A 22,988-nucleotide genomic window follows, 5' to 3' on the forward strand; every position below is an offset into this window, starting at 1 on the left:
GGGCCCGGGTGAAGACCAGCGAGGAGACTGCAGGACCCCCAAGCCTAAGGGGAGAGCCCCGCATCTTGCAGGCATGGCAGAGCAGCTCGAGTGCTCTGCGAGGCTCCCAAGAAGCCCGGTTAGGTAAGAGAAAGGAGGGGAGAGGGGGTTGCCTGTGTGGGTGCCTGCGCGTGTGTGTGTGTAAGTAAGTAAGTGTAAGTAAGTAAGTGTAAGTGCGTGTGCGCGCGTGTGTGTGTGTGTCTGTGTGCATGCATGCGCGTTAGGCTGATGGGAGGGAAGTGCACGGCGCGGCGCAGGACGGAACGTGCGCGTTCGCGCACACGAATCCAGGAAAAAAGCTCGTACACCCTCTTGTCCTCCTTCCCCCCAGACCGATAACTATACGTCTCCAGCTGGACACATGCATCCTTTGGATGCATTACCAGCGAGACCCAAAAAGGGCGTTTCCAGACAGAAGAGTGTGTGTAACAGCCACTAAAAACGAGCGGTGTTTAAGAATAGAACACAACTGAGCGAGTGTGGGTAAAGCGTTGAAGTCAAGTTTCTTTATTCAAGTCAGACTTCAACCCTTTTTTTTTTTTTTAATACGAATGCCAGTCCAGAAGAATGAGACTTCTTAAACTTATGGCACACGTCGCTACTAAATGAACATTTTTTAAAGAAAAAGAACACGGTTAGGAGTACGGCCGAGGGGGCCACACAAACATGGTGGGAACATCACAGAATGTAATATTATATAAGAACAGGAGTAATAACTACGGTCTTGAAAAATAAGGTGTTATAGGATTAAACCTTCGAAACGCGTTGACGCAATTAGCACAGCCAAAATTTAATTGTTTATCTATCACCTTAGATGGTAAAAAACTTGGTAGCCGATAAGGTGTTTAGTTTTAAAAAAAATTAGCAGCATTTAATTGTGGCATTCAAAGACAAAGGTTATTGTCTGCATGAACTCTTGTAGGATTTACTGTTTATTCTTATGTGATTTTAATGTGTTTTTATGGTGTAAACATAGTAAAAGTGATTATGATGTTTTGAATTCATAAAATGATTTTATGAACTTTTGTGATAATACATTTTAAAATGATTTCTACAAGCAATTAGGTATTTTTGTGCCAATACTTGGGTGATTTTGAGGGTAACATTTGGAGCTTTTGAGAAGAGTGTTTCGAGGAGTGTGCAACATGTATATTCCGAGTGAAAGTGAGAGAAATTAATTACACCAAAGAATTTTGTGCGCCCAGAGGTCACCTTTTGAAAATAATTCTTTTTTGAACCCTAGTCCTTTGGGAAACCAAGGGTTCCTCTCTTTTTTGATGAAATTAGTATAGCCTCAACCAAATCTCTCTTCGCAGATGGTATGCGAGCAATTTCTGGCAGGATGACGGATAACTTCCTCCAGCTTAATGCTGATAAAACTGAAATGTAACTATTTGGTAGCGTTCAAACTTTGTGGTCTTCAGATTGGTGGCCACTCGAGCTGGGCTTATCCCCAACCCCATAAATGATGGCAAAAAAACGTGGGCGTCCATTTGGACCACTCTCTTACTATGGGAGATCAAGTAGTGGCCATTTCAGGTATTTGTTTCCACACGTTGTCTTCTACATAGAGTATTCTATCTTCTTCTTTCATCTGTATGCAGGACTCTGATTCAAGCCTTGGTAATCAGTTGCCTCGATTATTGTAATGCCCTTCTAGCGGCCACAAATGAATCCTAGCTGAATAGGCTGCAGGTAGTTCAGAACACGGAGCCCGTTTGGCTCTCAATATGCTCTCCAGAACAGCCTCCCATCCATTGCTGAAATTACTTCATTGGCTACCCATCCGCCAAAGAATTGAGTTCAAAGTCTGCTGTTTTGTTCATAAAGCACATGCAGAGGTCCTAGCTATCTTACGGAAAAATGTATTTGTTATCAACCTGGCAGATCTCTTTGTTCAGGGGAGAAAACTATTCTTGTTTTACAGGAAACTCCGTGCGGGGAAGGTCAACGTTTTTTCTTACCTCTCTCCACGGTAATGGAACTCACTACCTGTACACCTACGTAGGTGCTCAAATCTCCTCCTTTTCAGGAAACTCATGAAAACAGAACTCTTCAGTAACTGATGTCACTGGCTATGCATTCCTGCTGCTCTAGCACAGAGATGCCCCTTTGGGGGCGATTCAGGCGCTTTACAAGTTCTGTCATTCATTAATTCAGGGAGACATTCCGGCTGGAGCAAGGAGTCCGGCACTGGGCAAATGGCATTAACAACCTTGTCGGAACCATGCGTGCCGTAAGAATGCAAGCGTTACCACACTTGCTTTTCTCACGCATATGCCTTTTCCACCCATATCTCTTTATTACGCATACCTTTGCGATGATTTCCATTGTAAAGGCATTAGCGTGGTACAGAACGGAACTGAATTACTCAGGAGAAGGCCACTTAGAGAAGTATTGTAACCAGAGGGCTTTCAGAGGGCATTAGCGCTTAATACCACCGGCAGCGCGTCTATTTTTTAAGGCATTTACTTTTGTAGTTACAGTTTTTATTAAAGGGGATATTAATTTCCCTACCGAATTTTTAGGTGTATGCCCACTCACCTGCATCATAAATTGTTCCCTCACCGCTGTTTTTAGCGGGTCTCTCACCACGGCCACAAACATCATCGCCATAATAGGGATAGTGAGGACGTGCTTTTGGGCGCCATCTTAGGGCAGCGTTCTAGCTGTCAGGCGGCTATTGTACGACGTGTATTTTAACCAGCCACATGCCTACGCTCAGCGTTGACGCGCAGCGGCCACGCCGTAGGCGCGCCGGAGGCTCGCCAGAGGCGAGCCCATCTACGCCCATCCGCGCCAAGCCGGGACCAGGGGCCACAACCCCTGGCCTTATCACTAGGTATGATAGAATTTCTTTATTACAATGTAATAGAGTGGATTTACAACCCACCCAGTAGTGTATAGCCACATTACGACAGGAGGGGCTTTATCAGGCCTTACCGCCGAAGGAGAGGAGACACATTCGGACGGCTGACATTACTATTAAGTACGGCCTGTTGAATACTCGCTCCGTACAGAGGCACCACTTAGAACTCTTTTCCCTATTACAGGATTATGGTGTTGATATTCTAGGGGTCACAGAAACGTGGCTGGAGGAGTCCTCAACACCTGATTTGGTAGCCTCTCTCCCCCCGGATTTTAAGGCTCTTTGCCTCAATCGTCCGGGAACAAAGAGAGGAGGGGGTTAGCGTTCTTCTATAACAATGGCTGGAAGACTGAAAAGATTTGCGCGGAAAATCTTGGTGGAGCAGAGGCCCTAGGAGTGAAATTTGAGAGGGGCTCAACTTTCTGGGTCATCTTACTGATATACCGTCCTCCCTGGGCTGAACCAACCTTTTTGGATCACTTCCTGGAGGTCGTACATGACCTCAGGTCTCGATATGAGAATCTGATGATAATGGGAGATTTTAATTTTCATTGGGAGCTTGCCCCAAAGGTAGGGCAAGCACTTCACTTCGAAGAGGCTCTAATGGCCCTGGGTTTGAGTCAAATAGTGACCGGCCCCACTCATGCCAGAGGCCATACATTAGACCTGGTATGGACCACTGATTCCTTGCTTGACAAGGTTATTGTGGCACCATGCGTTTGGTCGGATCACTATCTCATTACAGGCCAGAGAAAGATTAATCAGGTTGGGAACAGACGGAGAACGGCGTGGAAAATGGTAAGAAGATGGAATGACATCAATAAGGAAGAGTTGGTCGGTCATCTTCTAAACTCCGTCGAATCTAGATATAACTAATGAGAATGTCGAGGTAGGCAGCCAAAAATTACTCGACAAATTGAAAAAGCCATTGATATTGTGGCTCCAGTAAAAAAGGTGAAATGGGTGGAAAGAGGGAGGGGGCTCCCTGGTTTGATGAAACCTTAAGATCCAAGAAACAGGCGCTTTGAAAGGTGGAGAGAGCCTGGAGGAGGGATTATAACAACAACGCCCGGAATATATATGTGCAGGAAGTCGCACAATATAAAAGGGCTATATTGGCTCGTAAAGCAGAGTTTTTTTAAAACAGAATAGCGTCAGCCCGGGTTCCGCAAAAAGAAATCTTTAAGGTACTCAAGGAATTGAGGAACATTAAAGAGCAGAAACCAGAGTTCTCACAGGTAGACTGTCAGAATTTCCAGGATTTCTTCATAAGAAAAATTGAAGACATCCAGAGTGAAATATCTCGGACACCAATTTTGGATTGTCCATTACTTATTGCGCCAGAACCCCCTGAGGTACATCAGCGTATAAATACATTTCCTTTGATCACTAAGGAAATGTTGGCCAGTCTAGTAGAGAGAGTAAATTCTGGCTCGCAGGCAGATCCCTGCCCACCTAATGTTTTCAAACTAGCGATGTTAGGTCTGGAAGAGGATGTACTTACCCTCTTCAATAGATCTTTAGAGATGGGTCAGTTTCCCACTTCGTTCAAAGAAGCTAGATTGATACCGCTCCTTAAGAAACCGGGCGCCGACGTTAAAAATAAAAAAAACTATAGGCCCATCTCTCAATTACCTTTCCTGGCCAAAATATTGGAGCAGCACGTCTTGATACACCTTTCAAAACATCTGGAAACCAACGCTCTGTTAGAGCGGAATCAGGCAGGCTTTCGAAAACACCACAGCACGGAGCTGGTGATGATATCCATTTTGGATGAATTAAGATGTAGAGCTGACAAAAAGATCCCCGGGGCCCTGGTGCTCTTAGATCTCTCAGCCGCGTTTGACACGGTGAATCACAACCTACTGCTGAAACGCCTGAGAGATCTAGGCATCGGGGGGACCGCACTGGGCTGGTTGACTTCATTTCTGCAGGGAAGATCGCAGAGGGTCCAGTTGTCAGATTTGATCTCTACATCAGCGGCAATAACCTGTTTGGTACCGCAGGGATCCGCCCTCTTGCCGCTCCTTTTTAATATATACTTGCAGCCTCTGATTGCCGCTTTAAACCAGATGGAGTGTCAGATTTACAACTATGCCGACGACACACAGATTATCATACAAATTGAGGATCCATCTGAAGCCCAAGCTAGGTTACACAACATTCTAAAGTTCATGAGTAACTGGATGTCCTCCAACTCCTTAAAGATCAACCCAGAGAAGACCGAAGTGTTGCCCATCACCATCTCGGGCAACCCGTGGAACGATCTTCTCTGGCCTCAGGAGTTGGGTACGGCCCCGATACCAGCGAAGGTGGTAAAAAGCTTGGGCACCCACATTGATGGCAATCTATCCATGAAAGATCAAGTGTCGTCGGTGGTTGGCACATGCGTTGGCCTCCTCAGGCAACTCCGGAAAATCTCGCCAATGTTGTCTTTTTCCACTCTAAGGACGGTGGTGTCGGCAATGATTTTAGGGCGACTGGATTATGGGAATGCCCTTTATGTTGGGCTTTCCCAGCAATTACTCTCGAGACTGCAAATTGTGATGAATGATGCAGCTAGACTGATTTTCGGAAAAGCTAGAGGCACGCATGCCTCTCCTCTTCTATACCAATTACATTAGCTTCCCATCAGGCAGAGGATCCTGTTTAAAGGTCTATGCATCGCACACAAGGCGGTCTTTGGTAATGCCCCCAGTTACATCAAAGCTAGACTGGTGCAGTATATCCCTAGAAGAACTTTGCGCTCGTCTGAGGACACTCTTTTGGTAAGCCCGCGTTATCGTCTGACCACCCTTGGTGGACGCGCATTTTCAACCACCCTGCCGGCAGCTTGGAACAAGCTACCACCAGGTCTACGGAAGGAACCAAATTTATTGCCTTTTAGACGAATGTTAAAAACGGTGCTTTTCCGAGAAGCCTGGGGTTTGTCTTGCCTGTCCTCCTGCGATGATTAGGTTTCCAAGTACAAGCGCTTAGAGACCAATCGGTGATAATGCGCGATATAAATGTAATAAATAAATAAATAAATAAATAAATCAGAGTCTGCACTCTAGACTTGAAGTAAATGGGCCGGGGGGTGGGAGGTTGTTGGAGTCTTTCTGCCAGACTTCCTGCTTCCTTCCTTCTTTCCTACCTGCGGCTTGGTGAGTAGTTTTTTGGGCATGGTTGGGGTAGTTTTCAGGGCTGGGGCCGGGTTATAGGGTGCAGGGCGGGGAAGGTCAATGTAGTTTTAGGGACGGGGGGACGGTTTTAAAGCTCAGGGTAAGGGGCAGGTTTTAGGGGGGATGGGGTGTTTTAAGGGCTGGAGTCAGGGCAGTTTTAAGGGCTGGGGGCCGGTTTGAGGGCTCAGGACAGCGGGCTAGGCTGTAACCTTCACCACTCATTTACCTTTTCCAATCAGGCCTTTACAATGAATTTTGTCGTAAAGGCATGCGTGGTAAAGGTATGTTTGGTAAAGACGCAGTCGTGGGAAAGACGGCGTCGTTAAGCCATGCAAAGTAATCGCATGCGTGGTTCCGTCATACAACCCCACCAGGGTTGTGTAATGGCACCAATCTTGTTGATTCTGTACATTTTAATATTTTCTTGGTTCAGAGTGTCCCAGATGTACCAAGAGTCAAAATTAGTGATGTACCAAGAGTCAAAATTAGTTGATTCCTGGTCTTCTGTATGCACACACCTCAATTCTGTGGGTGCACATTCCAAGAATCCTGAAGGGACTGGTGACATCCTTATCAGGTTTTTTTAAATCTAGTTTTAGAAACCAATTCTCTTAAATCTCAAATCTTGGCATGCAGGCCACTTGGAAAAGTCTGCGAAACTTTAACATTAAGGGCAATAGTTAACAGAGGGTAAAACATTTTCCCAACTGATAATACTTTTCGATTCGTCATTTTCCGGGATCAGAAGCCTCTCAATTCGCAGTCAAAAATGTAAGCAGTCTATGGGCGCTTTCTTCGACATTTCATCAATAATTGGTAGCAGACTACTTCGTCCCTTGATTGAAATTTTTAACTGACAGTGTGTGCCAGTGGCTTCATATGGGGCTGAACTGGATTTTGGGGGTATGCTAATAGATGCACTTTACAAATGGAGGAGCATTGCGTTCTCCGCCGTGTCCTATGCCTCCCACATTTGCCCCAGTTATGTATGTCATGAGGAATTGGACAGCTGGCTTTTAGTGAATTCTATCAAACTGTCCCCTTGCCCTTTGACTTACGGTTTGGCTAAACCTTCAAGCATGCTTAAACTGCCTTAATATTAATGACTGCCTACAATGGGTAAAGGGCCTTGACATACCTTGGCTCACTTATGTAAAAGGAGTCTTGAATGACTTGGGGCTTCAGCACCTCTATTATAGTCCTTCTGTTACTTGCAGCCTAGATAGATCCTTGGCAAAATCTGCATTTCTGGCCAACAGGCAAACTAAAAGAGAGCAGGAGGCATCGAAAAAACATTCTAGTAGGGAATATGGGGTGCTTAACACATCGCCAGGCCCAGAACCTTACTCGCTCAGAATTGCCAGCGGGACATGGCCCTGTTGACACTTTTTAGATTGGGGATCAGATGCTCTCAATTGTGCTTCCCTCGATCCAATACAACAAGGCCTCCATTTGTTTTTGCCCTTGTGATGGGCATTCGTCCCAATCCTGCTAACTGGTTCAAAAGCTGTAGATAAGGCCACCACCAGCAAGTCACCCATGAAGGCAACTCGCCACACAGCAACCTTCCGTGGGTACCGGTGCTGAAGTTGTGCCTTTGGTGTCCGTTATCCCTGGTACGAAGCTTTTTTCTAACCTATAGTAGCCTTATAAGTGAGGCTCTATAGGGTTCGTTCAAAGAACCTTTTGAAATCTGTTAACATAACCACTAAACAGAGTTTAAGCCAGGGAAATTGTTGAACAGTGTTGGATCACCATAATACATGGTTGAGCCCAAGAGTTTGTTGGACAGTGTTGTAAAAAGCATTAAACACGTCTCAGCCCGGGAGATTGATGAACACTTTTTAAAAAATAAACAGTAAACATCTGGTGACAAAGCGTTCTTGCAAGTCACCAGCTTTCCAGAAACTCCATGTATTAGTTGCACCTAATAATTGTATGCTCAATAGAAATGTTTAACTATCAATCAATCTATTGCATTAGCTTAATTATCACCTTTTTATATAACATTTGCAGAATAGATGAACATGCTAGGAATGTGTGGTCTAACCACAATCACTTGCCATTTCTTTAAAAGAGATATATTCTCGTACATCTTCACATTCTTAGCAGTGGAAAAACATAATGTTTACAACAGAACCTAATCATTTTAGTCTCTGTTGCACGCATTGGCTGCATCAGTTGCTTCATTCCTGGTTCCTCCTATTAACACTGTATAAAATCCAAATAAATGTAATCTCACCACCCTTTTGTAAGAGAAAAGTTGAAATGATCTTATCTAATAGCTGAATTGTTTTGCATGATTATAGTTGCCTTCTGCTGACATCTTTATCTTGGTCTAGATGTTACCGTCAATGAGGACAGCTGGAACGGAGAGACAATACTTCAGTCCACCGCTGGGAGCAGGCTCCTGAACTTCGGAAGCTGCTCAGCGCTCCGCCCCGCTGAATGTAAGATCAGAAACACAAACACAGCCTGGGCCTAAAATAACTTTTACAGAAATGTGGTCCTTAGTACATATGCTCGACTTTAAAATGTGCAGTTCCTTTTAACTTCGTAGCATATTTGTATTCAGAATAGAAATATGTCCTATAACAAAAACATTTTTGTTCATTGGTGGATTAATGCATGCAGGACTGTATGAATTCATAACTTTAACTCTTCAGAGCTAAGATCTCTTCTGTCATTACAAGCATGAATCATTGACTGCTACTAAGCACTCTCCTAATGTTTCGCATGCTTTACCGTTCATTCGACTTATTCCTTTGCTATATATGGTGTTATACAAGACCTTCATTTGACTAAAATGGTACATAGGAGATTTCAGTCATGCCTCTTAGTCTGTTGGTCTGTTGTGACATTCATTGTTTTATTTCCACTCACCACAGCGTACAGGATGGGTATGTGGGTCTTCCCACTACAGCCATTGGCTAACTTCCCTGTGAGTTATGGCACTCTGTTCTTTCACAACACCCGCACACAAAGTACTTTCCTTCACTGACTGGGATTACCATGGTAATGTCTGTATTTGAGGCAAAAAACTATTTTTGCTTTTACCTGTTGTTTTCTTCTATATTGGCATGGTGCAAGTAGACCCGCCAACAATACAGTATTGCAAAACCTTTGAACAAGCATTGAGAAAACCAAATTCCTTGCCGTCAACGCCCGACCGATTGGCTTTGCCAGTGCTTGTTTACACTTTTGCTGAAAACGACCTGGTTTTATGTCCTTCGACTCTTAAAATATGAATTCAGATACCTTAGACATCTAATACTTTGACTACTGTTCTTTAGCTTGCATGTCTGCCATCTCACCCTTTGCCTTTCAGTCCCACTCAATGCTGCTCCATTCACTTGCTGGAACACAGTTCACCTATTGTGTTTGTTGGCCTTGTCTTAGTGGATCGCATCATGCATCAGTACACGTCTACCACCCTCCAGAGAGGATAGTCCTCATTCCAAAAGACCTATTTGAAGTAGCCCAACAACTTGTGCATTGTTTTAAGAATTTTTCTATTGAGCATCGTGTATATTGGTGACCCCACCAACATACAAACTCATGATATAACTGAGGACAGAGACAACTTAAGCATTGCACAGCCAGATGACAAGCCAACACACTCCAGATTTGAGTCCCTAGAAGGTTGGCTATGCTTAGCGCTCACATTTCTAGCTACTCCTGCTGGCCACTTTCTTGGCATTTTCTAGACCCTAGTAGGTTAAGACACAGCCCTCACCTTTGACTAGGTTCCACAGTAATGCACTCCCAACTTGTTTCTTTGCACTTCCGATGTAATTGAAAATGGTGTTATCACTGCCTTTTCGCAGTTCGCACCACTGAAGTTTGCCAAAACTACTGATAATGTATGCTTGACTATATTTGTTCCAATTGAAAGAGTGGGTCAGAAAGTTAGAATTAAACAAAAAGAAAAAGGTGCAAGTTTGCTACTGACTAGGTGGCTTGCCACAAAAAAGGCTGGGGGACATGCACGTTCCAAATGGCTGAAAATATATCCTACAGTATTGAACTGCAAGTGGACAACCCATCCAAGGAATCTTGTATGATGCACTGGTCTCTTTCCCAAAAGCTGTGTCACAGCTGTTGTGCCGCTGCACTTAAAACGTTGAAACTCCACGGTCCGTATAGCAGGCATCCAGAACGTGACTATGACTGGAAACCTGCTGGCTGAGAATGAAGGGAGACTAGGGGCCAGAATGGGGGACCTAATATCGGCATCTTTCTCTCCAATTGTTGATAGGTTGACTGCAATAGAGGAGAAAGTGACTAATCTTGAACTTTTAGCTGTGTCCAATCATGCATCAGCTATGGGAGTATTGAGGGGGGGGGGGGTGAATGGATCTAGTGAGATAGTGGCTAAAGTAATAATTAATCCCACAAATCCAAATCAGCCACCTGGTATCCCACAACCTTCTGCTTCGCTACCTATGTCCCAAACTAGAAATAGGAGGGAGGCAGCTACCTCTGATAAGGGTACGGTAGCCCAGGTGGTGTTAGGTGAAGGAAGTGTTATGTTATGTTATGTTAAATGATTCTTATTAAGCGCACTAACACCCGGAGGTTTCATGGCGCTGGCTGAAGGGACATGTAAATGAGCAGAAAAAAAGTTTATTCAGAAAGGGTAAATAAAAAAGTCTTGAGAAGTTTCCTGAACTGAAGGAGGGATTTACTGGATTTGATAATCAGAGGGAGGGAGTTCCAAAATTTGGGGGCAAGGAGAGCAAAACGACGACCGCCAAATTTATGAAGTTTAAACTTGGGGGTGACAACCAAGTGATGGGAAGCCGAGCGAAGAGAGCGGGCAGGTTGATACAGGGTAATCAGAGATTTCAGAAAAACAGGACAAGAGCAGTGAAGGGATTTGAATACCAAGCAGCCCATCTTAAAGGCTGCTCTCTCCTTCACTGGTAGCCAATGAAGCCTGCGGAGCAGAGGCCTCGCCGATTGCCACTTAGGGATCTTGAATATGAGGCGGGCTGCCTGGTTTTGTACAACCTGGAGGCGGTGTGAAAGAAAACGCGGGAGTGCATGATAGAGGGAATTAGAAAAATCAAGGCGCGATATGACAAGGGACATGACGACCTGACACAAGGCCTCATGTGGAAGTAGGTGCCTGATCTTCCGGATTTTTCGGAGTTGGAACATACACGAAGAAATCGTGGCACCCACTTGGGCCTTGAGTGACAATTCAGCGTCGATCGTCACCCCCAGACTCCTAACGGCCTTGAGTGGTGTCGGAGGGGAGCCCAGGTCGGGAGGCCAAAACTGCGGACCCCAAAAAGCGACACTGGAACCAGGAAGAAGTAGCTCAGTCTTTCCAGGATTGAGTTTTAATTGATTCTGATTCATCCATTGATGGATATGGGTCATAACGGCGTGAAAGTTGTTAGTCGCCTGAGGAGAATCAAGTGGAAAGACGAGCTGCAAATCGTCAGCATAATTGAAGACGCTGACGTCCCAGTTGTGAAGGGAAAGAATTAGAGGGCGCAGGTAAAGATTAAATAATAACGGGGAAAGTGAAGAACCCTGGGGAACACCACAAGTGATAGGGGATTTAGATGCGGTGAAGGGGCCAAGGCGCACAGCTTGTGATCTTCCCGTCAGGAATGACTCCACCCACTTGAGGGCTGTGCCCCGGATGCCGGCTTGTTCGACACGGTGGAGAAGGATGTCGTGATCCACCGTGTCGAACGCGGCAGACATATCCAAAAGAACCAGAGCCTGTGGTCTCTTGGCATCTGCGCTCTTTCTCAGGGTATCCATGACTGCCAAGATGACTGCTTCCGTGGAGTGGGCCGGCCTAAAGCCGGCCTGATTGGACTCAAGGAAGCACAAGCTCTCGATGAAATTAGAGAGGCACCAGGTGACATGGGCTTCAAGGAGTTTTGACAAGTAAGGCAGCAAAGATATTGGGCGATAGTTGGAAGGTTCAGTCGCATCGGCCCCTGGCTTCTTCAGAAGAGGCAAGAGAATGGCCTCCTTGAAGGTTCCAGGGACTGTGCCAGAGGTGAGGGAAGCATTCAGAAAGGGAAGTATACACTCCGGTAGTTTAAGACAGACCTCCCGCAATACCGCGGGAGGGCAATGGTCCTCCGGCGAGCCCGATTTTACACGATTGGCTAACTTCGCCAGGGAAGGAGGATCCAGAATGGGAAATAAAGTAAAAGAAGATAGATTGCCCGGAAGAGTGTCCAGAGATGGTGACGGCTGAGGAGTAGAGGTGATAGAATTTTTTATTTTAATGATTTTTTCAATAAAGAAGAGATTGAGAGCCTCACAGGTCTCTTTGGACGGAGTTTGAACTGGGAGAGTCCTGTCATCCGTGGTCAGTTCATTCATAATCCTGAACACCTCGCGAGATTTGTTAGTGGCAGAGAGGATTCTATCAGAGATGTGCTCCGATTTGGCTGATAGAATAGCCAATTTGTATTCCCTCCGAGCGGTAACAAATTTCTGTCTGGATGACAGGGAGTAGTCCCGCCTCCAGATACGTTCCAATTGACGTACCTCAAGTTTTATTTGCTTGAGGTTGTCAGAGAACCACCGGTTGGCGTTAGGGTGTCTGGTACAAGGGAACTTAACTACTGGGGCAAATTGATCACTGGCCCCTTTCAACCAGCTGCAGATGTTAGTGTCGATCCTATTAACATCAGTGAGCATGGGAATATGTCTGTGGAGTCAGCCCAGCTTATCCCGAGCACGCCGAGGATGAGGGGTGATAGGCTGAACGGTGGGATTATCAGGAGCACGGCTGGAACTCACTGCATGCAAGGCTTAGATAACCAACCAACCCAAGTCCCTGGGGCTAACAGTCATAACCCTATTGTAACACACTATGGGCAGGGAAATAGTATAGCTAGATATGATCCCAGGGTAATAAATCTCCCCCCTGCTGCAGCACCATTGGTTGTAGTTTTGAGGGATGTAACTATTTTACAGGAAGGCCAGGTTGAATCTACTAAACAGTTAATGGCAAAAATTATGCATTGGTTGAATAGACACTTGAAAGAAGAGGGGGTCTGGGGCTGGGACATTTGCAACCACCTTATAATGGCTAGATGCTGTTCTTGTGTAGGCTATTCGGTGAAGAACGGAGGGGGGGGGATTGTGTGGTGGCGAATTTCAATACCGCGCGTATAGTCGGGCTTATACTTGAATGCCTAGGAAATAGGAATGAAGGGTTTTATCCTGCAAAAATATCTGTGCTCCCACTAGGGTTCTTTTATAGCCCTCACCACAATCTTGTACCCGGAGCAGGGCCCAAAGGTGATTATCGCTGTATTAACTATGGGGTTATACCGTACACTTTTGAACCAAACCTCTCAAACAGATATGCCCCATTGTCTGGTCTAGATGACTGTGACTGACTGCCTCCTGTTGTTATTCCCGAGATGGAAGAGTCCCCTATGGTCCGTGACATTGCCCAACGGAGGGACTCAAATTTGCAACCAATTAACCCAAATGGGACCCAGGCCATTGAAGACTTGGCTATCCAGTTATATAATATGAGCGCGAGCATGGGAGATTTGGGCTTAATTGCTGTTCCATCCGACCAGACCCCGAGTGGCCCAAATGGTCAAGCCATGCAAGTACCTTATCCTCAAAGAAATTGTCACCAGCTACGCCTACTTTCCTGGAATGTAGCCGGGATTATCCCAAAGCTAACAGATGAGGTCTGGGTTCAGTACATTAAAACATTTGATATCATTTGTATCCTGGAAACATGGAGTAGATCGGATGTTAACATAGATGGATATTCGTCTCTAAATGTTTTGGCAGAACCATCATTGTCAGGGAGGGCAAGGGGGGATTGGTAACCTTGATCTCAGTGGGGTTCGAGGTGCTCGAAATCGAAAAAGTAATTGACTCACCTTGGTACCAACTGATCATGTGTTTTAATATGTTAGATGTACGTTTATTATTAATCAATTGGCACTATAACATTTTTGATGAGCAAAGTACGGGGGTCATAAATCAATTACAAGAAGAAATTGATAAAATAGCACTAAAATTCTCCCCCTTATGTATTATCTGGGTTGCAGATTTCAACTGCACACTATGTAAGCAAAGCAGTAACAAAGTGTGCGGGTTGTTAGATCTTGACGATTCACCTCTTGCCCATTTTAAACATACTCCTCAGGGGGACGCATTAAATTCAATTATCCTTGTTAATGACTTATCCCCGGCGAACAATCTAGTGGACAGTTCGGCGATATATTTTCCGACATTTCACGGCGGGGGCAGAACTAGTACGATTGATTTTATGTGGGTTACCAGGAGATATTCTGATCTTCTAGAAAATTTCCTGGTTGAACCGAATGCTGCCAGTGACCACAATCCTCTAACAGCCTCACTAAAAATTAAGGCCTCGAAGAGGATGGCTGTGGACTGTCCTATAAAATATAACTGTAATCAAGGGGTAAGGTTGAAATGGGATACTTTGGATCATGTAAAATGTAGGAGAATATAATTAAGTCTAACTTAACTGATGTGATGATCTGTTTAACTTATTTAGCCCCCTCGGAATCTATTATAGGGAGTTTTGAAATTATATGTGAAGATGTGGCAAAAAATCTGCTGAGACCAATAAAAAAATCAATCGCCGTGAACATAAATGGTTTGATTCGGAGTGCTCAGCGGCAAATAGAGCCTTAAAAACAGCTTTAAGCGTAGTATCACGGGATAGGGCCTTGATTAAGGAAGTTAGACGGTCTTACAAAAACTCAATAGAGCGTAGAAAAGAAGAATTGAGACGCGAGGCCTGGGAAGATTTAGAGAAGGCAGGAATGCTAAGAGACTCCAGGTCCTTTTGGGAGGTGATTAATCGTCCACTCTTCACGGATGTAAGCAGGAACGTGGAATCAAACATAAAGGGTTTAGCTTGGAAGTCGCATTTTACGAAGATTTTTAACCCAAATGATATTAGTCCACAGGTCAGAGAGCCAGATATATTTTTTAATCCTGAATCCGCCCGGCAATTAAGTGCATCCCTAACTTTAGGCGAAGTGGAGGAGGCCCTTAGAATGGGCTTTGTCTCTAAAGCCCCAGGCCCAGATGGGGTACCTTTTGACCTCTTTAAAAGGAATCCGGTATTTTGGGGCCCTGTACTATTAAATGTCTTTAGATCCGTTATAACTGGCCAGACCCCAAAATCTTGGAAGAAAGCTGTGGTAGTGCCAATATTCAAAAAGGGAAACAGAAACGATCCGACGTGTTACAGGCCGATTTCCCTTATAGATGCCACATATAAGGTGATGGGGAGGGTGATTCTGGCACGCTTGGAGTTACGGGCTGATAATGCTGAACTAATAACACATACCCAATATGGGTTTAGGAAAGGAATGGGAACTGTCGAACAGTGCCTTAACTTGTCGATGATCATGGGCAAGTACAGGAAGGCTAGGGGAGCGTCGATCCACCTGGCTTTCATGGACTTGTCCAGTGCCTTCAACACAGTGTGCAGGAGCAAGTTGTGGGCACTGATGGAAGATATGGGCTTTGAGGAACCACTTGTCACTCTCCACCGCAAACTACATGCTTCCACTTCTGTAGTCATCCGGTATGGCCCAGGGGGAGAGAAGACCAAAGCCCATTGTGTCGACAGAGGGGTCCGGCAAGGCTGCATCCTAGTTATTTTTGGTTTATACAAATGGGCTGGAGCAGTTTCTGTTAAACAAACATTTTGACTTCCCGAGAATAGCAGGTGCCCAAGTACCTTTATTGTCGTATGCTGACGATACGGTCCTGATGGCCTTGACTGCTAACAGCCTCCAGAGATGTTTGGATGCTTTCACCGAATATATGATGTCACTAGATTTGAAGGTGAATTATAAGAAATCCCTTGTCATGGTATGCGGGCCCAAATCAACGAAAACACACAGTGAATAGGATAGTGTCCCGGGGCGTCCGGGGACACGAGGGGTAGGCTGTCCTCCACGGGAGTAGCCGGCACCTTAAGGGAAGGAGAGGCAGAGACCTTGAATAAACTTCTTAAAGAAGGTTTTATTTGGGTGTAAGTTTTTCTGCTTCTGCTTGTGATACGTTCTCTGGCGAACGCTGCCGGGTCATAGGCTGGAGGGCGATGAGGGTCCAGGGTGGCTCTTGCGTCGGCTCCCCACGTCTTCCAACTCGTACTCCGTATGCAAGAAAGAGAACACAGAGGAGTATCAGTACCAGACAGTCCGCTATACTGTAAGGGGCCGGGAGTGAGGGGAACCCGTGGTTTGTGGAACTTTACAAACGTAGGTGTAGGGAAATGCTCGTGAGAGGGAGGGGTTCAGAGGCTCTTTCCAACTGCTGTACTATTCACTCGTGACTGCCCATCCACCCTGCCATACGCCCCCGTACCTGTTGTAGCCACGATCCTCCCGTGGGACCGTGGCGGGGCGGCCCGCCGAACCGTGGGCCTCCTGGCTTCTCCGGCACCTCTGCTGTCCTCGGGATACCGTCCTCTGCTTCCTGGCGACAACAGCTCACTCGCTTCTCCTCTCCTGGGCTCGCTGCTCGGGAAACGCCGTCCGTCGCTTCCGTGATCCGGGTCCCTTTTGACGTTGGCGCGTCGTCCTCAGGGGGCGTGGCCACGCCCGACGAGTCCAGCTCCTTAAAGGAATAGCCGTCTTCCTCGTCCGCGGTCGGCCACCAGTATCCGGGGTCTCCTGCTTTCCAGTCCGCCTCGGCTTCCTGTTCAGGGTGCTGTGGAGAAGGAACGGAGGTAGGTGAAACCGCGGGGCCTGACCACCAGTCGGTGGTCAGACCCCCTTCAAGGGGCCCTCGGGGACCCACCCCGTCACACTCCTCCTCCCCTGGACTCTCCTGATCGGGGAGAGGAAACACCCGGGAAAGGAAGTCCGCATTCCTATTGTCCTTCCCTCTTTTATGCACCACTGTAAAGGAATACGGTTGAAGGGAAAGGAACCACCGGAGCACCCGGGGATTGTGTCCACTGTTCCGGTGCATCCACCTCAATGGGGCATGATCGGTATGGAGAATGAATGGCTTTCCCTCCAAGTAATACCGCAGCTTCTCTACTGCCCATTTGATGGCCAAACCCTCCCGTTCTATTGTGGAATACTTGGTCTCCCTCGGGAACAGTTTCTGACTGAGGTACAACAGGGGGTGTTCCACTCCATCATGGCCTGTCTGTGAGAGGACTGCCCCCACCCCTACATTGGATGCGTCCGTGGCTAATACAAAAGGTTTGGTGAAGTCGGGGGACGCCAATACAGGGCCTGTGGTCATTGCGACTTTCAGGTGAGAGAAGGCCGCGAGGGCACACTGGGTGGGCTGTTGTAGTTCCCTCGGCCTCACTTCTTTCCTCAACAGATCCGTCAGGGGAGAGGCCACTGCGGCGAAGTTGGGAATAAACCGCCTATAGTAGCCTATGAGGCCCAAAAAGGCCCTCAGTTCCTTTTTCGTGGAGGGAAAGGGAACAGCAGTAATGGCCTTCACCTTCTCCGTCTGTGGGGCTATGTGTCCCTCCCCCAGTACGTACCCCAGGTAATTCACTTTGGTAAAAGCGGCCCGCAACTTTTTGGCGTTTATATGCAGCCCTGCCTGGCGTAGCGCCTCCAGTATGGTTCGTATGTGCCGTAGGTGTTCTTCTCATCTCCTGCTGAATAGGACAATGTTATCCAGATAGGCTGAGCTAAAGGAGAGAAACGGCTGTAGTATGTGGTTCATGAGGCGCTGGAAGGTAGCCGGTGCCCCATGGAGGCCGAAGGGGAGGACGGTGAACTCATACAGGCCTTCATCTGTCACGAAGGCGGTTTTCTTTCTGTCGTTCTCACGAAGGGGTACCTGCCAATATCCCTTCGTGAGGTCGAGGGTGGTGATGTACCTGGCGTCGCCGTTTTTTTCTATGAGTTCGTCAACCCTGGGGATCGGGAACGTATCAAAGAGGAAATTGCGTTCAGAGCGCGAAAGTCCATACAAAACCTTTTGGACCCGTCTGGTTTCGGGATCATCACGATCGGGGAAGACCATTCGCTGTTCGAGGGTCTGATAACCCCCAGGTCTAACATCTCCCGGACCTCCTTCTTTACGGCTGCTCGACGAGCTGCGGGGATCCGGTAAGGTCTCTGCTTTACCACCTTCCCCTCGGGGGTATTGATGTGATGTTCCACGAGGCGGGTGTGTCCAGGCAGGTCGGAGAAGATGTGGGCATACGGTTGAAGGACTCTGTGCAGGGCCTCCTCCTCCGAAGGAGATAGGTCGGGGTTCACCACGAGTTTTCTTACCGTGGAAGGGGCACCTAGTTGAGGGGAGGCGCTGTTTACGCCTCGAGGGGTGGGACCTAACCATTCCTTCAAGAGGTTGATGTGGTAGCTTTGGGTCTTACGCGCCGACAAGCTTAGTCTGTAGGTGGTGTCCCCGATAGTATCCACGACTTGATAGGGCCCCTGCCATTCGTTCTTGTTTTTGCCGCCTAAGGAAGGGAGTAGCACCAGTGCCCACTTCCCCACGGAGAGGCGCCTCAGTCTCTTCCCTTTATCATACCTTTTCTTCTGTGTGGACTGTTTCCCTTCTAGGTTGGTGGCAGCCAGGTTCCTCAATTTGCCCAGCTTCCCTTTCAGCTGCTTCGTATAGTCCAAGACGGTTTTCTGGTCATGTATTTCCTCGTTCTCCCACAGGTCTTTTGTGATGTCCAACAAGGAACGGGGTAGGCGTCCGTATAAGAGCTCAAAGGCAGAGCACCCCAGGCTGCTTTGTTTTTGTGCTCGTAACACGTATAGGGCCAATGGCAACAGTCTGTCCCATTCAGGTCCTTCGGACGTCAACATCTTCTTGAGGACCGCCTTTAAGGACTGAGTATACCTCTCGACCAGTCCGTCGGTCTGGGGGTGGTAGACAGAGGTTCTTAGGTGTTTAATGTTCAAGGTCTTGCAGATTTCCTTCATCAGTCTGGAAGTAAAAGGCGTTCCTTGGTCCGTCAACACCTCCTTCGGGAAACCAACCCTTGCGAACAGCTCCACGAAACGATCCGAGATGGCAGCGGTGGTGGGGGCCCTCAAAGGAAACGCCTCGATGAACCGGGTGGCGTAGTCCACCAGTACCAACGCATACACGTGTCCTTTGGCTGTTTTCGGCAAGGGGCCTATCAAATCCATACCCACACGTTCAAAGGGGACTCCGACAATTGGCAAGGGGTATAAGGGGGCCGCACTCGGTCGGTGCGTGTTCCTTCGTTGGCACACTTCACACCGGGCACAATATTCCTGTACCTCTTTGTAAATGCCCGGCCAGAAGAAGCATCTCAGTATTACGTCCGTGGTTTTCTCCTTTCCTGCGTGGCCGGCGGTGAGATGTGTATGGGCGTAGAAGAGTACTTGATCCCTAAAGGCTTGCGGTACTACCAGCTGGGGAGGGCTGTGTGGCGCCCCGGGGTCGCCCGGTTGGTCTGGAATAGGTGCAAGTGAGGGGGGTGTATATTCCAATAGACTTACTGACACCGGTATTCGGGGTAGAGCAGGTTTTATTGACTTAAGAGTTCTCTTTCGATGTATCGTCTTCCTGTAATACGGAAGGGGGGTCTCCGTATCCTCCGTCAGTCTTTGTTGGCGCTTCTCATTCGCTTTCCGTCTCCCGTCCCGTTGCCTTCTGGGACTGGAAGTCCGGCCGTCCTCCTCCACGGTGTCGCGGCGTCTCGTCCGTGCAGGGAGGAAAGAGAAGGTAGTTGTAAAAACTGTTCTGCCCAACAGCACAGGGTAGGGAGTGAGGGTACACACGTGTACAAGTACTCGTCTAGGGTCCAAAGTGCAAGGGTAGTGAGGGATGGGTAGTGCACTGGATGGGAGTCAGGAGTACTTTAGGGGGTTTTCCGCCACTTAAAACCCGCCCAGCCCGAAAGCCGTGACCGTACCTCTGGTAGCCACACTTCCCTCGATGAAGTGTGGCTGGGCGAAGCGCCTTCCTGTTGGCCTCCTGGCTTGTTGATGTCTCCTCCTGTCGACCCGCTTCTGCTCCTCTCTCCTTCCTCGTCGGTGACGGTCGCCTTGGTTCCCCTCCGATGGTATCTCTCCTCCGGTTCCGTCCCCGCCTCCGTCCTCCGATGTTCTGTCTCCACCGTCTCCTGCTTCAGTTCCGTTCTGCCTTCGTCGCCTCTCAGCTCCCGCCTCTCCTCCGTCTCAGCTCTCCAACTCTGCTCCCTCACGAATTCGTCCTCCTCTTCTCCTCGTCTCCCGTCTCTCTCACCTCCGCGTCCTCCGAGTGCATAACACACCTGTGAGGAGTCCTGGGCGGCCTTTACCTGGTACGAGGGGGTGTGTCCTGTGACGTCATCAGGTTCCAGCTCCGCCCAATTAAAGTAACAGGACTCGCCTCGGTCTTCCGTGTCCGGGTCGTCCTGGATGTCGGTGTCTCTCCAGTCCCCTGTATGCTGGTCAAAGAGAGGCGAGACAGGTAAGCCTGGTGGTCCCCCGTCCTCCCCGTTACAGGCTGTTTTCCTGTGATAGTCGGTATAAGAGCCCGTTCTTGATCTGAAACCCCGGGTATACCCTGGTTTGGGCTCCCTGTTGGGTGTGGGCGGTTTCCCAGGCGTTGAACAGGGTTCGGTCCTCGGCCTGGGCGAACCGGAAGCTCTGGTCCGTAACCCAGGGTTCCGGGGTGAGATAAGCCGGACGGGGACCTCTTTTGTTCGGCGGGGAGGGCTTGAGAAAGGCCCTAAACAGGGAAAGGAATTCGGAATTATCGACCCCCAAAATGACATCCTCAGGCAAGGTATCCACCACCCCTACTTGCACCGTACAGGGCCCTCTCGTCTTGTGGTTCAGTGTGATAGATGCCAGAGGGTAGGGCTTCACGTCCCCATGGACGCATCGGATGTGTACTAGGGACCTCGGCACGTACTGGTTGGGAAGAACAAAACGTTCCTGTATACCGACTGACAAAAACCCGAGTCTAGGAGTACCCGAACCTGATAGCCATTCATCCCCATACTCACATAAAAGGATGCTCCCATTTCGGCGGAGTACAGGACGGTCCGGGGCAGATACCCAACCTCCATGGGTTCCTCTGGGGGTCGTTTTCTGGGACACACCTGGGCGATGTGTCCCCAGTCCCCACACTCGTAGCATTGCGGCCCTCGACCCACGGGGGAAACCATTCCGGGTGGTTCGGGGCATGGCTGTTCCATGAGGGGTTTGGGTTTTCTGTCCGGTTTAATGGGAACGGGGTGTTTAGCGGTCTTCTCATTGTCCCAGGGGAGGGCCTTTGGTTGGGCTCTCGCAAAATTAGCCGCCATCTCGATAGCCTGCTCTATTCCCAGCCCGGAATGTTGGCGTAGCCATCGTTGGGTGGCGTAGGGGAGGGCGTCCATGAACTGTTCCAAATAGACTTTGTGGAGTATCTCTTCTTTGGAGCAGGTTTCAGGGGTCAGCCACTTATCGGCCATCATTTTGAGTCTGAAGAACAAGGTTTTAGGGTTCTCGCCAGGAGTGCCTCTCTCCTTCCGGAACCGGACTCTATAGGCTTCTTGGTCCAGGCCTAAGTGATCCAGGATCACTCCCTTGATGGTGACGTAGGGAGTGTTGCCCAAGGGGTTGGCGGCTTGGTAGGCTGACTGCGCCTCTCCTGTGAGTAAAGGGGCAAGGAAGAAGGGCCACTTGTCTTCGGGCCAGCCTAGGGCCCGAGCGGCTCTCTCGAAGTTCATCAAGAAGGCGTCGGGGTCTTCCCCTGGTAGGTACTTCTGGAGCGATATGCCCGAGGGGTGAGGGGTATGCACTCGTATGTCCCCAAGGGAGGTCGCTGGTGGAGGCGGCACATTCTTCAGGCTTTCGATTTGGGCGGTGAACGTGGCTTTAAAGAGTTCCCGGTCGGCCTGCGCCGAGAATAATTGCCGTTCTACCGCCCACTCAAGCTTCTCTTGTCCCTTGATCATGTGCTGTATTAGGGCGTCCATCTCGGGGTTACAGATGGACTGATCTTCCAATCCCACTTCTGACACCAGTTGTCCCGGGGTCACGAGGGGTAGGCTGTCCTCCACGGGAGTAGCCGGCACCTTAAGGGAAGGAGAGGCAGAGACCTTGAATAAACTTCTTGAAGAAGGTTTTATTTGGGTGTAAGTTTTTCTGCTTCTGCTTGTGATACGTTCTCTGGCGAACGCTGCCGGGTCATAGGCTGGAGGGCGATGAGGGTCCAGGGTGGCTCTTGCGTCGGCTCCCCACGTCTTCCAACTCGTACTCCGTATGCAAGAAAGAGAACACAGAGGAGTATCAGTACCAGACCGTCCGCTATACTGTAAGGGGCCGGGAGTGAGGGGAACCCGTGGTTTGTGGAACTTTACAAACGTAGGTGTAGGGAAGTGCTCGTGAGAGGGAGGGGTTCAGAGGCTCTTTCCAACTGCTGTACTATTCACTCGTGACTGCCCATCCACCCTGCCATACGCCCCCGTACCTGTTGTAGCCACGATCCTCCCGTGGGACCGTGGCGGGGCGGCTCGCCGAACCGTGGGCCTCCTGGCTTCTCCGGCACCTCTGCTGTCCTCGGGATACCGTCCTCTGCTTCCTGGCGACAACAGCTCACTCGCTTCTCCTCTCCTGGGCTCGCTGCTCGGGAAACGCCGTCCGTCGCTTCCGTGATCCGGGTCCCTTTTGACGTTGGCGCGTCGTCCTCAGGGGGCGTGGCCACGCCCGTCGAGTCCAGCTCCTTAAAGGAATAGCCGTCTTCCTCGTCCGCGGTCGGCCACCAGTATCCGGGGTCTCCTGCTTTCCAGTCCGCCTCGGCTTCCTGTTCAGGGTGCTGTGGAGAAGGAACGGAGGTAGGTGAAACCGCGGGGCCGGACCACCAGTCGGTGGTCAGACCCCCTTCAAGGGGCCCTCGGGGGACCCACCCCGTCACAGATAGCTATTGAGAAGGTAACATTTTTTAGTTATCTGGGGAATGTGTTTAATTCTAACCTAAAT

At 48.6% G+C, this 22,988-nt stretch overlaps 1 protein-coding gene across 4 annotated transcripts in view; it reads left to right on the top strand.

Moving 5' to 3' along the window:
• The window catches only part of SHLD2 (shieldin complex subunit 2), a 1,059,977-nt gene that overhangs the window by 502,953 nt on the left and 534,036 nt on the right, over window positions 1–22,988 (top strand). For all 4 annotated transcript variants that reach the window (XM_078643303.1, XM_078643304.1, XM_078643305.1 and 1 more), the window contains one exon: window positions 8,415–8,522. In XM_078643303.1, the coding sequence (XP_078499429.1) occupies window positions 8,415–8,522 (108 nt within the window). The remainder of the gene's footprint in view (window positions 1–8,414; window positions 8,523–22,988) is intronic.

The sequence above is a fragment of the Lissotriton helveticus genome, chromosome 5_1 (assembly GCF_964261635.1).
Source record: "Lissotriton helveticus chromosome 5_1, aLisHel1.1, whole genome shotgun sequence".
Taxonomy (NCBI): Eukaryota; Metazoa; Chordata; class Amphibia; order Caudata; family Salamandridae; genus Lissotriton; species Lissotriton helveticus.